The sequence below is a fragment of the Xiphias gladius genome, chromosome 24, assembly GCF_016859285.1.
Source record: "Xiphias gladius isolate SHS-SW01 ecotype Sanya breed wild chromosome 24, ASM1685928v1, whole genome shotgun sequence".
NCBI lineage: Eukaryota > Metazoa > Chordata > Actinopteri > Istiophoriformes > Xiphiidae > Xiphias > Xiphias gladius.
In genome coordinates, this window is record NC_053423.1 from 19,576,768 (window position 1) to 19,590,235 (window position 13,468).

The window sequence follows — 13,468 nt, forward strand, 5'->3', positions numbered from 1 at the left end:
AGCTGAACTTGTTCGACATTGATAGCTGGTCGGCAGGTGGCGCACGGCGGCGGAAGTAGTCGGATTAACCGTCTTCAGTTTCATTAAAAGACGCAACACAGGCAAAACTAGAATTAGAGTAGTCATGTATGTAATATAACTTGTAGCCTGGTGTACTTACTTAATAGTTCTTCTCAAACGTATCGCTAATTTCAATTATTGTGCTTCTATCGTCCGCAAAACGTTCCAACGGTTTTGTCCCTGGGTGCTTTACTTTGAAAATCCAGCCACCGAGAGCACTATATATCAGTAGGAGGACTGGCTTTACAGCGGTCACACGGCACATCAGCTGTACAAGCGAGAGGAATACTGACCCAATTTACTGTACCGGGGATAACAACAGCGACGACACAATACTTCACAGCGACCGACCGAAGTGAAAGCCTGTGCCATTTTCCGCTACTGTAAGTCATTGTGCACTTTTCTGTCTTTAACGGTGTCTTGACAGTTGCCGTTAAAAACGCACCGGATGAATACTGCATGGTATGTAGTGAAACAGAGACGCCAGCTGCTGTTAGCCTGAAGGTGCCTTAAACGGGAGTGATCCCGGATTATACAGGTGAATTACCTTATGGTGTACCACACCAACCTCCGCGTCTCAGTATCGGGACGTGGGTATGCTTTATAAAAACCGACCTACCAGATTAAAAAGTGTCATGTTATTGATTCGGCCGTCACTCTTTCTCCAATTTTGTGATAGTCCAGTGCACTACGCAGGCTCTAGCTATCGGCCTATATTAAATTATCTGACAGCTAGTTAGAAACATCTTGTCTTGAGTAAAACCTGGCTGTTGTGTTCAGGCTGGTAACATACATAATGCATGAACCCACCATTTTGGATGTAATGTCTCAGATATCCCAGTGCGTTCACTGATGCAGTTCATTTGATCGACAGACCCTCATTCGTGCAGTCAATCATGCACCTATTTGCATTTTAATCAGTCAGTTAATCCCCACTGTACAAGAACTAATCATTGTTATAGAGTAGGACTTAATTAACAGTTACTTTCTTTTTGCTGTGTTGTTTTGTCAATTAATAATTTACTTGATAAACTAAAAATAGATGTAATTACCAACACAGGCAACCAGAGCCTCGAGTGATGTTCCTCATTTAGACAGATCAAGAAACTTTGAGTTTTCATCTTTTAATATGAAAATACTAGAAATTCAACTCCTTGTCACGCAAGTGTTCTGTCTTAATGAATGATTTTTATATTATCTGTTGATCCGCTAATCAATATGTTGACAGTTCAGTTTGGTCTTTATTGTCCCACATGGCAGATTTGACTAGACATCAAAAGAGATTCATCCATCAGTAAACACAATGAAAGCCATCATTTAGAAAAAGTGACATCCAGTAGCAATAAAAACAAGAAATGACAGCTAAAAGGAAAACAAAACTGTCAAAATAGGTCCTCGTTAAATATAATATCAAGAAAAATCATAAAAACAATGTCTATTGCCGTCAGTGCATATAGTATTCCTGCAAGACAAAATAAATACTATGAATCAGAAAAAGTGCAAAAACTGAATAAGATAGGCTAATAGCAACCTAAACACAAAGTAAGCTGGTATGAGTTGTCTGGTGAAAAATCTGTAAGAAGCTAAGAGACTAACAGCATGTGTTTATATACAGTTGTACTGAACTGTAAGCTTAGCCTACTGTATAAGAGTCTCGGTGTGTATTCATATGTTTTTAATCTCTTATGATATAACTATACAAGGGGGTTTATGGTATTGATGTGATACTTGTAATGTGCCCATATAAATATTGTCCTAGGATTAGAACTGTTGCTGCTGTAAGGATTTTTCTGTAGTCACACAGCAGAATGGGAGGTTTATTATTGTTTTGTTGATTTTTCAAAGACTCTGTCTGGGAGAGAAATAAAAACATTTATATTTTCCTTCCCCTGTAGAAGCCAGTAGAAACGTTGCGTGGGACTTGGTGTAATTATAGAGAAAGCTCCACCAACCTGTCTGCCTAGAAACCGATGCCACTACTGACTGCTGCGACTGAGAGAGAGAGGAAGAGGAGGAACAGCCAAAGACAGACAGAACTTGTCCTCCCTAAGTAAAAGGGGGTTCTTGGTCACAGAGATCATTGTTCTGCAGAAGCTTCTCAAGGGAAAATTAGCCATTAAAGTCTCTAATGGCTGAGCTGTCATCAGCCCAGGTGACTGAGTGCACCTGAGCGTTGCTGCTGCTCTGCATACGCAAAGTCACCGCCAGCGGCTCTGCAGTTATTGCACGGGGGGAAAAAAAGGAAATCCACACTGCTGTGACTTTAGTAAGGAAGGAAAAAACGGGACTGAGTCAATCAGATTTTTTTTTGTCTGGATTATTTTTACCTGGAGATATTTTTCATAAAGTTTATTTTGGTGGCTTACCTGGGAGAGAAAAACAAGTGCAGGAGAACAAATGACTGTTTGTGGATTTGGGACTGTCTGAGCTGAGCTGCTTAGGCTCAAGCAGCCACATTCAGGAATGCAGATTCCCATATGGAAGAAGACCATAAAGGTTTGTGTCAGCAGTTTACACTGTGTAAGTGAAGGACTTCACTTCAAATAATACAGTATTTATATCCAGCATTTGATAATCTAATGACTCATCTGATTAGTTTGTAGTGATTGTATTATAATTCTTAAACTGCTTTTGGTATTGCTGTAGGATTGTCTCTGGTATATTTTCTTACCTCTATTTCTTGTTCTTTTAACTTGGTTGTTAACATGGCTTTCTTTAAACAGCATCTTTCTTAACTGATACAGTTAGGGCCATGAATATTTGGACAGTGACATATTTTTCATAATTTTGCCTCTGTACACCACCATGATGGATTTAAAACAAAGCCATGAAAATGTGATTGAAGTGTAGACTTTCAGCTTTAATTCAAGGGGTTTAACAAAAATATTGCATTAAGCGTTTATACATAGTCCCTCTTTTCCAGAGGCTCAAAAGCAATTGTACAATTGACTGACGAGCAGTATCAGGTGCGGCCTCTTCCCTCGTTATTTCATGACAAATCAAGCAGATAAAAGGTTTGGAGTTGATTACAAGTGTTGAATTTGCATTTGGTAGCTGTTCATGATAAATCTCAATATGCAGTCCAAAAAGGTGTCATTGCAAATGAAGGAGGCCATCATAAGGCTGAAAAAGCAAAACAAACCAGTCAGACAAATGGCAGAAACTTTAGGAGTGGCCAAATCATTAATGTGTTACATTCTTAAAAAGATGGAATGCACTGGCGAAGCAACATCACAAGACCTGGATGATCACAGAATTCTTTCCTTGATAAGGAAAAAAACCCTTCACAACATCCAGCCAGGTCAAGAACATTCTCGAGGAGGTAGGCGTTTCATTGTCAATGTCTACAATCAAGAGACGCCTTCATGAATGTAAATAAAGAGGGTTTACCACAAGGTGTAAACCACTGGTAACACTCAAGAACAGAAAGGCCAGATTAGACTTTGCCAGAAAACATCTAAAAAAGGCTGCTCAGTTCTGAAACAAGATTCTTTGGATGGATGAAACTAAGGTTAACTTGTACCAGAATGCTGAGAAGAGAAGAGTGCGGAGAAGGAAAGGAATGGCTCAGGATCCAAAGCCACCACATCATCTGTCAAACATGGTGGAGGCAGTGTTATGGCATGGGCATGTGTGGCTGCCAATGGAACTGGGTCACTAGTGTTTATTGATGATGTGACTGCTGATAGATGTAGCAGGATGCATTCTGGAGTCTATAGAGTACTGTACTGTACTATCTGCTCAGATTCAGCCAAATACTGCAAAACTGATAGGATGGTACTTCACAGTACAGATGGATAATGACTCAAAACATACTGTGAAAGCAACACAAGAGCTTCTCAAGGCAAAGAAATGCAATATTCTTCAATGGCCAAGTCAGTCATCTGACCTCAACCCAACTGACCCTGCTTTTCACTTACTGAAGACAAACCTGAGGGCAGAAAGACCCACAAACAAGCAGCAAGTGAAGGCAGCTGCAGTAAAGGCCTGGCAAAGCATCTCAAGGGAGGAAACTCAGCATTTGGTGATTATCAAGGGTTCCAGACTTCAAGCAGTCATTAACTGCAAAGTATTTTTATCCAAGTATTAAAAATAATAATTATAATTATGTTGGTTTGTCCAATTGCTTTTGAGCCTCTGGAAATGAGGGACTATGTATTAAAAAAACTGCTGTAATTCCTAAACAGTTAATGTGATATTTTTGTAAAACCCCTTGAATAAATCTGAAAGTCTACACTTCAGTCACATCTTCATGGCTTCGTTTCAGATCCATTGTGTCGGTGTACAGAGGCAAATTGTTTCACTGTCCAAATACAAACTGCAGTAGTAATGATTCCCTTTTAATGGATATAGTATTGTTGTGTGAGAGATACAGTATTTCCAGTTTAGACAAAATTATGTGTTTTCATTAAACTACCTATCAGCTATCATCTATCTTGTACACTTTACTTGCAAAGTAGTAATTCTACAGAGGAATGCATCATCTCTATGTCTTAATACTGACCAAGGGAGCTAGAGTAACATTATTCCCAACCATATGAATATATAGCATCTAGCTAACGTCAGTCTTTTTTATTTTACTTTTTCACTTCAGTTTGTCTTCAACTTATAGTTAAAAGGGAGGCAGTCACAGGATATTGAGTCATATTATACCTCCCCAAGACTTACTGTCAACCGGACATTAGCAGAATTGCTGCAATATTGAAACTGTCTTTGTATTTGTTATACCTTCAAACAAGGAACATTTCCTTCTCTGTCGTACTTTGAAAAGAAAGAGTAGTATTTGTATTGAACATGCCACAGAATTTACGAATCTTAAACTTTTCCCTCTGTCCCCTTGAATAGTATCTGCCATTGATGATATAGTGTTTGTCATAATGATCTTGTAATGCTCAGGTGCACGTTACATACAGTTAAAGTATTAATACAGCTCAAGTAACATTCCTCTGCTTTGCTCTCTCGGCAGAGTACCTCCAGGTGAACCGATTGAGACTTATTTGCATAAATGTTTGTCATCAAGTTGATGTGATATTTAGAGTGCTTTGCTATAGAGCTGCAGCACTGGTGACTGTCAGTAATCAAGGCAGAGAAGGAGGAAAAACCTGAATAATTCATGGCAGGGGGCGATGCAGCTTAAATCACTATGAAACTATTAATTTGAATATTTTTCTGACAACTTTGTCCCACTGTTATGCATTACATCAGACAAAGTTCTTCTCATGTGTAAAACAAAAACGTCAACAACACATTTTGTTCAATTATGATGACTTTTTACATGGAAGTATTAATTTGTATAACAGATTTTTGTAAAATTGTGTCACATTGATCATATAAAAATACATTTACACTAAAATGTATACAGTAATATTGATATATTTCCCAGCTCTTTAGCGCTACAAGTTTGTTCAGCCTAACTTGAATTATATTTATGATTAAAATATTAAATTATGTCTCTCTCTGTCCTCCCCTCTCTAGCATAGTGTTTGAGCAGCTGAGCCTGTGAAGGCCCCAGACGTGGCAAGGCAATGTTGGATCTCTTCCTCAGAGTGCTGGTGTTGACCCATCTTCACCCATCACCTCACAGCACCTTGCTGCCAACCTAAGTCGTAACTCCCTCTCTCTTCCTGCAAATCTTACTTCCATCCCCCTGGCCAGGAGAAAGGTAACCATGGCGTGTTTTGCAGGTTGCCGTTTTAGTTTAGTGGCACTGTAGCTTTTTGTTTCATTGCAGTTACCAATAACACTTTGCCATGTTAAGTTTGTTTAGTTATGTAATTTTTGCTTATTTTATTTTTCTTCGATGGGTAATTTCTTTTGAATGAATGTGAACCCTTAAAATATAGTTTCCCATTTTGATTCCCCCTTAACTACCTTTAAGGTTTGAAGTTCAGATTACTCCAATGTGCGTGACAGTATTGCATATATTCTGTATCAGCTTGTTCCAGCTCTCCGTAGAAGATATACTTGATGTCTTAATGGCTGCATCAGTTATTTCAAAAGTCATTCTGTATTCTTTTTTCCAGGTCTTTGGTCTTGAAGGAAAATGCCCTATGCACACCACAAGCTGCTCACCCGGAGCTTACCTCACCTCCTCCTCATACCGCTGACGTACCTCTGGCTCTTGGCTCCTACCACAGGTAAAATAAACCATTTGTTACCCTGACCTCAACTGGCAAAAACACAATTGTTGACAGAGAACCGATAAGGAAACTCACATCTGTGCGTGTTAAACTATCAGCCGTTTTCTGCACAGTAGATTCACACACCTATGATTACTCAGGGTGTGTCTTCATCCGTCCTAGAATACTTGGATAGTTTTAGGTTGCTAGTTGGTATTTACTATACGTTTAATCTGAGGCAGACAGATAGAGGACTGTTGGGCACCCCTGCTGTGTGTGTGTGTGTGTGTATTGAAGGGTGGGGGACAGAAGAACAGTGGACAAAGGGTGGGATGACACCCCTTTCTCAAACAAACTACAGTGCTTTTGTGGGTTTTTGTATATAGCAAGACCTGTGTTTCTCCAGACTTGAGTTACACTGACATCCCATAAAGTCACCTTTGGCTCTAGTGTTGCTATGGTAGCAACAGTTTCTGGTATAGCACTGTCGGACACGGTCCAATTAATTCCATTTTTGTTGGTTTCTTTTCTTTCCTTTTCCTTTTTCCTTTTGTTGATATGTTGGCCATCAGCAGGACAAACTCTTATCTTTAAAATATCCAGAAATATTAGTGTTACTTCTGTTTACAGAACACCAGGTTCAAAAGTGGAAATGTTAAAAGTTATAATCTAATATAAAGATTTTCATGAATTTAAACCCCTTTTCTGATATTATTTATAGTCATCATTTTTCAGTAGTAGCCATTTAATGCAGTTATATTCTGTAATTACCTCTCTATTTAGTAGTTCTAACTGTTAGTGGTGGAGTCCACCGTTCCTGCGCTGGTTTCTGATTGCCTTCCTTCACGAGTGATTCACAAAACAATGAATGCATGTAATCCAACGTTATTGTTTATAACGGAATGGCTTTTATTGTGAAGCAGTAAAAGGTAACGCAATGTATTTGTCACTGAGGTTAGTGCTGACACCGATCCTTCATGAAAAATGTGTCTACAAATGAAGACATGGGCATTTGAGGCATTTGTTTGACAGCGAATCAGTTTCAAATATTGTAGGAAGTAATGGAACAAGGAGAACCAGCCACAGTGAGCCGTTAGATGAAGAGTTGCGGTCTCCAACGTTTTAGCAAGGTAACCAACTCCTCTTACTGTTCCCTGCTGCTGTGTGGAAAACTCTTTGAGCTTGTGAAGTATTAAATCAGATCATGGATGCTCATGGCATGATGGAAAAAAGCCCGTTATTGACCTCCTTATTAAAAGAACACAGATCTGTTTGGCTGCACTATGAACAGATGCACTAGTTGCTCCCCTGTTGTATTTCTGACAAAGTAACTGCCAAAGAGGCCACTCAAGATCAACCCGGACTGAGATCTAAGGCCTTGTTCAGACTGCCAGCCCAAATATGTTTTTTTAGGCATATCCAGATTGTATCCGGATTGATTTTTTTTTTTTTTTTTAGAAAGCCTAGACAGCAAAAAACCACGTGAAATGCGATTTTTGCAAATCAGATCCAATTCACATTTGGAAGTGTTTTAAAATGCAATTCCAGTCGGATTTCTACAGATAGATCTCAGTCCGGACGCTCTGACTTCTAAAATTGGGTTTCAGAGTGTCTTTTGCATCACTCGCAGCGCCACACACAATGACTATGTCAAATCCAGAGTGACGGAGTGAGGAGGAAGCATGCTGCTACTAGCAGAGTGCTATCAGAGAGTACAGTTTTTTGGGTCTATGGAGGACAAAAGCGGAAGAGCTCTGAACTGTGACTTGACAGCGTAACTGTCACCAGTGTAGCTACTCCTACTTTGTTACTACGGCAACAATAGGTTGGTGATGTCTGGACACACACCTGGTCTGATCACTTGCAAATAAGTGTCTACAGTCTGTCCCAAAGATATGATGTGAGAAACAAATCTGATTTGCCCTCAGTCTGAACAAAGCCTAAAGGATTCTAACTTTAAAGAAGGTTCTGAGGGTTTATTGGATAGGATCAATGATGACGAAAAACCTGTTTTGATTTTCCTGATAAGCTGCAGAATAAACTGTACTTGTGCCGCAGTCGTTTACAACATCTTGAAAAAAGTAGAGGAGTATACTGTTCAAAGTGGGCTTCTAATAAATTACAAAGGTGATGATTTACTGTACCAGTATTTGCAGTATAGGATTGTCACCTTGATTGTGTATTTGTATGTTCAAACTATGTATTTGATCTGCTTCTGCAGGTCAACCATTAAGAACTGCAAGACGATAAAAGTTCTTTTTCATTGCAGCTGTAGTATTCTTAATTCACAGAGTGACTCAGCTGTTCTCCTTTTGTCTTGGGCTGTTATTCACAGCTAGTTTGGCTTCTGCCTTTTGTGGACATTCACTTAAGTACTGGTGAAACTAATTTTCCTTGTTACTTTTACACTCTGCGATATTTTATAAAAGATGCTGCTTTATTGTACCTGGCTACACAACGAATGTATCATCTGGGATATGGATGGATTGAACTGAATAATCTAATCTGATACATCAAAAAGGTTGAATAAGAATAGTTCTATCACCCAGAGCAGTGCTCTTGAAGAGGAATACACACATACTGCAGCTAAATGTCCCAGCTCACTGCACTGCTGATATGAGTCTGATATGGTCTGGCTTAGAGGGTGGAGTTTTTGTGCGTGCTGCATACTGTGCTTTGGGTTTTAATCAGTGTCTTGTTTTTTCAGGGAAAAACCTCACTTCCTCCCTCTGCTGCTGATTTGGCTGACTGCTCGAACTACAGCTGCATGTCAGCTTTTCAGAGAAATGTTCAGTCAACGCCCAATCGGTGACAAGTCTCACTGGTTGGGACTGGAATTCACTGTGGGTTTCACTTTGCCTCTTGCCTGTGACAATGCCAAGAGTACCCAACAATGCCCTGATTGATATAAACAAGTGAAATCTTGAAAAGCCGGCGAAGCACTACCATGATGTCGCCTTTTGCAGATCCTGACATCAAACTGTGCCTACTAAACTCTTCCCAGAATTTCTGAGGGGAAACCAGTTCATAACCTTCAGCTGTTATACTCCCTTTCACCCCTATTTCCTGACGAACTTTCCTCCTATTCTTTTAAGTATGATTTTTTTGCAAAGGTGTTGATCTCTCACAGTGACTTGAAAAAAAGATCTTGACAAGTAGTTACGAACATCAGCACAGTACATCATCATTTTCTACTTCCCCCCTACTGTCCTGGTCCAGGTGTGTCAGCAGATCTCTGCCGGGTGACCGGCGGGGTGCTGGGGATCCACTGGAACAGCGTCATCAGCCTGGGTTGGCACCCTCTGGCAGAAGGGAGAGGTGGGGCAACATGTTGGGAGTCCTGCTGCTTAAAGCCAAGCTGCAATGCTGTGTGGAGCCTCGGCGGACGCTGTGTGCTTCTCAGCTGCTCCCAGAAGAGGGGCTGCCACATCTCCTCCCTGCCCCAGCAGCTGAAGGAGTCCCCCGGCCTCCTTCAGCTGCTCTCCAAGGTATGGCTGCTACTGGCTGACCAAGGTGTAACAGGAAAGGCTGTCTATGCTAAGGAAACTGCATTCAGAATTATTTAAATGATCATTTGTGATTTATTAATTTTGTCCTGATAGACCAATTTGCCTTTCAGATGGTTCTGTCATTGATTAGACTAATGCCAACAGCAAATAAATTAAACTTAAAAACAAAAAAATAAATATACCACCGTTGGCTTTCTCTTATTTGTAAGAAACATTATCCATTTATAATTTTTAAGCAGAAGATCAGCATGTTGTTTTACAGGGATGCGCAGGGTCGCTATTTACCTTAATGAGCAGATCTGGTATCTGCCAGAACCCTGATCTGCACCACTATTATGTTTTTACATAAAAATTATCCTAATAAGTTCCATGCAGTGAGATATACAGTTTTTTAAATTAAAAAAAATATTTATAGATTTATAGATAATTTATAGAAAATTCTTTTTTTTCTGTAACTTAAAGGGTCCCACCACGGCAAGACGTAGAAAAGCACGTCATGCACAGCATACAGGAAGCCACAGACCGTACACAGGATATCTTACCAGCACGGTAAATTCACAGAATATAGGTTGATTTTAAATGTTTATATTCATCTTCAGATTGTGTGCTTCCCCTTTCTATGTTAATCTTTCTTAAATCATTCTTGGAATCCCACAGATTGTTTAGTCAAATAAAAGTGTAGTGGAGGCAGATTTGGGGAATATAAGAGTACATTTTATGAAAATATGAACTTGAAAATGGATTCAATATGGTCCCCTAAATGTTCTCCAAATTTTCTCCTTTTTATTTTGAGTTCAAATCTACAATTTTGAACTGTCTCTGCAGGAAAGTCTCAAACTGGAATTAGCTCATCCAACTCCAACTGTACCCAGGGCCGTCACACTTCTTCAGACAGCCCAAAAGAACCTTAGCCAGTTAACCAATGGGAGTTCAGACACCGCTCCAGCTCCATCACCACAAAACTCAACGGTGGGCAACACTGTTGATACTCCTGCGTCTTCCAATAGCAGTGATGTCAGCTCACCCGCAGCAACTGAAACTGCCATCCCAACTCCAACACAGGCTGGTAAGGAAGTTAATGTCTGAGATTGCCTATTTCAGCCCATACAGTAATATGTCTTGTCTCATTTATTAATTATGAGCTAATATATAATGTAAAAGCTGTGTGCTTGTGCTTGTGCAGCCCTGGAGGCAGATTTCACATGACTTTCAGGTCCTTTTTTTGTCTTTTAACCAAAGTTGGTTAAAATACATTTTTGTCAATTTTAAGCTTGCATGGTTTTGTTACACACACTCAAAATTTCTATTCCTTCATTGTTTTTGCTCTGGCTGATGTTTGACAAAAAAAAGATGTACTTTGCTCACAGATTTTATGGCTAACTGTGCAGATGTTATTTTTCCCAGATGAAAGCAACGTGTGCTGTGAGTGTGAAACCCTAATGAGTCTAATCAATAGGAATGTGCTGAGACATGCCAGACTTCTACAAAAAGGAATGACTCGTATGATCAGTTTCTTCTCCCTGATGGACAATATCCCCATTTTTCTGACATTAACTGAAAAATGGCAACAGACAAAACAATGCATCTCATTACAGAGAAAATCTGGTTTGAAGAGTTTTTAAAAAAAAAAATCTCTTTCTTGTATTTCCCCTAACTTTATGGAAATGCAGCAGTAACTTACTGGATTACACTCTTAAACTAATTTTTTGTCCTCTGGCAAAAACAAGGTATAAATACAACACTGGCGCTTAATCACCTTTTAAGTTCGTATGGCGAGCTTGTTAGCAATCAGTTGCCTAATTACACATTCAGTGCATATGGAGGAACATTAACACTCATTTGGAGTCTTGTTTCTGGCCACCTGATTAATGCAAGTTCAATATCCTCTTTCTTTGTTGCTCTGTTTTTGTCTCCACCAACTCCTCAGGGAAATATCTGGCTCTGTAGCTGATAAATGCTCCACTAGTTTCGCCAGCTAGTTCCTGAGTTTGTCTGTCTGCTGCTTTGTGCTTAGCAGTGTACAGTGGGTTTTTAGACATTTTCACCGAAAACAGCTGACTGCTGGATTTGTAGCCATTGCTGATGACTGCACTGAGGGGAAACCTGAACAGTAAAGTTGTGTACCATAAAACCAAAACAATGAGCTGAATGACACTGAAACACTCTGTAGAGCTCAGAGGAGCTGCCTTAGCAATAATCAACTACAAGAAATACAATTTTATTTTTATTTATTTATTATTTTTTTTAATCATCATTTGGTGATATAACATTTGTGTAATTGATCTCAAGGTATGTTATTTATTCTCCTCTTGTTGAATGCTCCACTCTGTTATTTTGGCATCAACTCTGATCCTGTGTTGTCTTCAACGACAGTGAGGGAGCTGGTGGTGTCAGCAGGACAGAGTGTGGAGGTTACACTTCCCCGCAGCGAGGTTGAACTCAATGCCTTTGTGGTCCCAACACCCCCACCAGGTAAAATGGAATTATGAAATAAAGTATTGCAGTTTTTGTGTGTGTTTTATCAATTGAGCAAGACAAGGGATCAATAAGAAGATTTATATGAAACAGTTTATGTTCTCATTTCCACAGGGGCCATTTTGAAGTTACCTGGAAACTTATTACACATTGTTTATTAAAAAGGATAATTTTAGCAAATTCAGACACCTGCAGAACTACTTTTATTATTATTTTGTAGTAGAGTTTAAGTTTTTAATGCATTTCCAGTGAATAAGTGGTAGTGAGTTATCAGTTCCCAACTTGGAAATATCTGGAAAATGATTTGACTTGTTATGGAATTTAGGGACACACTGGCTGTCATTCAGTAAGGTCTCATATTTTTGGTGTTCAGTAATGAGTGATCAAATTCAACCTGCTAGAGAGTTGTATTCTTGAGTCACCATCCCCATACTGTTTGTCATAGTGAACACCTGCCAGAGAAATTCAAATCAGACTGGAAAAAGATTATACATTAGGAAGAGGAATGCACGTCATAATTTTGTTCATTCCTTGATCCCTCCTTGACATGCTCCTACAATACCAAAATCTTTGAACTAGAAATGATCCTCATCTGATAGATTTTAATAAAATGCATGAGCAGTTTTGTTTTAAAGTACTGATTTATTCAATTTTGTTACATCTCTACAGGGATAAACTATGCATTTGACTGGCGTCTTATAACACATCCCAAAGATTACAGTGGGGAGATGGAAGGAAAGCACAGCAAGACACTTAAACTCAGCAAGGTACAGAGCACAACTTTCATATTCATATTCTTCTAAAAATAACACATGCAGCTGGAGCTCTGTTGAACACACAAACAGGCAGTTTCGGTAGTGTGTGCGTAAAGGAGACAGATTGTCTCAAACAGCTTCCTTCCTCTTTATGCTTGCTTGATTTGCTCAAACTTTCGTCTCCCTCTCAGCTGACTGTGGGCCTGTATGAGTTTGAGGTGACAGTGGACGGGGAGGGGGCTCATGGAGAAGGTTACGTCAATGTCACAGTCAAACCAGGTGAGGTCAAACTTAAAGTAAAAAGCAATTTTATGACGCTCAAAGTTTTTCAGATATTCAGGCAGTGAATAACCTAGACTGACTACTAACTTAAACTCACAAATAAGAAAAATAAAGGGAGTTTCAAAAACTAAACTACATGAATAAGTCATATAAAGTTGAATAGTTTCCAAGGCTGATTCTGGTTCATCAGTCACAAACACCGAAAATTACGTAATATGACAAAAGCATTCGTGATCTAAAAAAAATCATTAATGCAAATGCGAAACAT

The 13,468-nt window shown here is 39.3% G+C and overlaps 1 protein-coding gene across 1 annotated transcript in view; it reads left to right on the plus strand.

Annotated features, from left to right (window-relative positions):
* The first annotated feature begins 154 nt into the window (after positions 1–154).
* The window catches only part of kiaa0319l (KIAA0319-like ortholog), a 27,119-nt gene continuing 13,805 nt past the window's right edge, over positions 155–13,468 (plus strand). The window contains exons 1-10 of the mRNA XM_040121890.1: positions 155–443; positions 1,956–2,556; positions 5,536–5,722; positions 6,084–6,197; positions 9,399–9,667; positions 10,151–10,237; positions 10,514–10,754; positions 12,062–12,160; positions 12,833–12,930; positions 13,110–13,197. Of these exons, the coding sequence (XP_039977824.1) occupies positions 6,104–6,197; positions 9,399–9,667; positions 10,151–10,237; positions 10,514–10,754; positions 12,062–12,160; positions 12,833–12,930; positions 13,110–13,197 (976 nt within the window). The 5' untranslated portion in view covers positions 155–443; positions 1,956–2,556; positions 5,536–5,722; positions 6,084–6,103. The remainder of the gene's footprint in view (positions 444–1,955; positions 2,557–5,535; positions 5,723–6,083; positions 6,198–9,398; positions 9,668–10,150; positions 10,238–10,513; positions 10,755–12,061; positions 12,161–12,832; positions 12,931–13,109; positions 13,198–13,468) is intronic.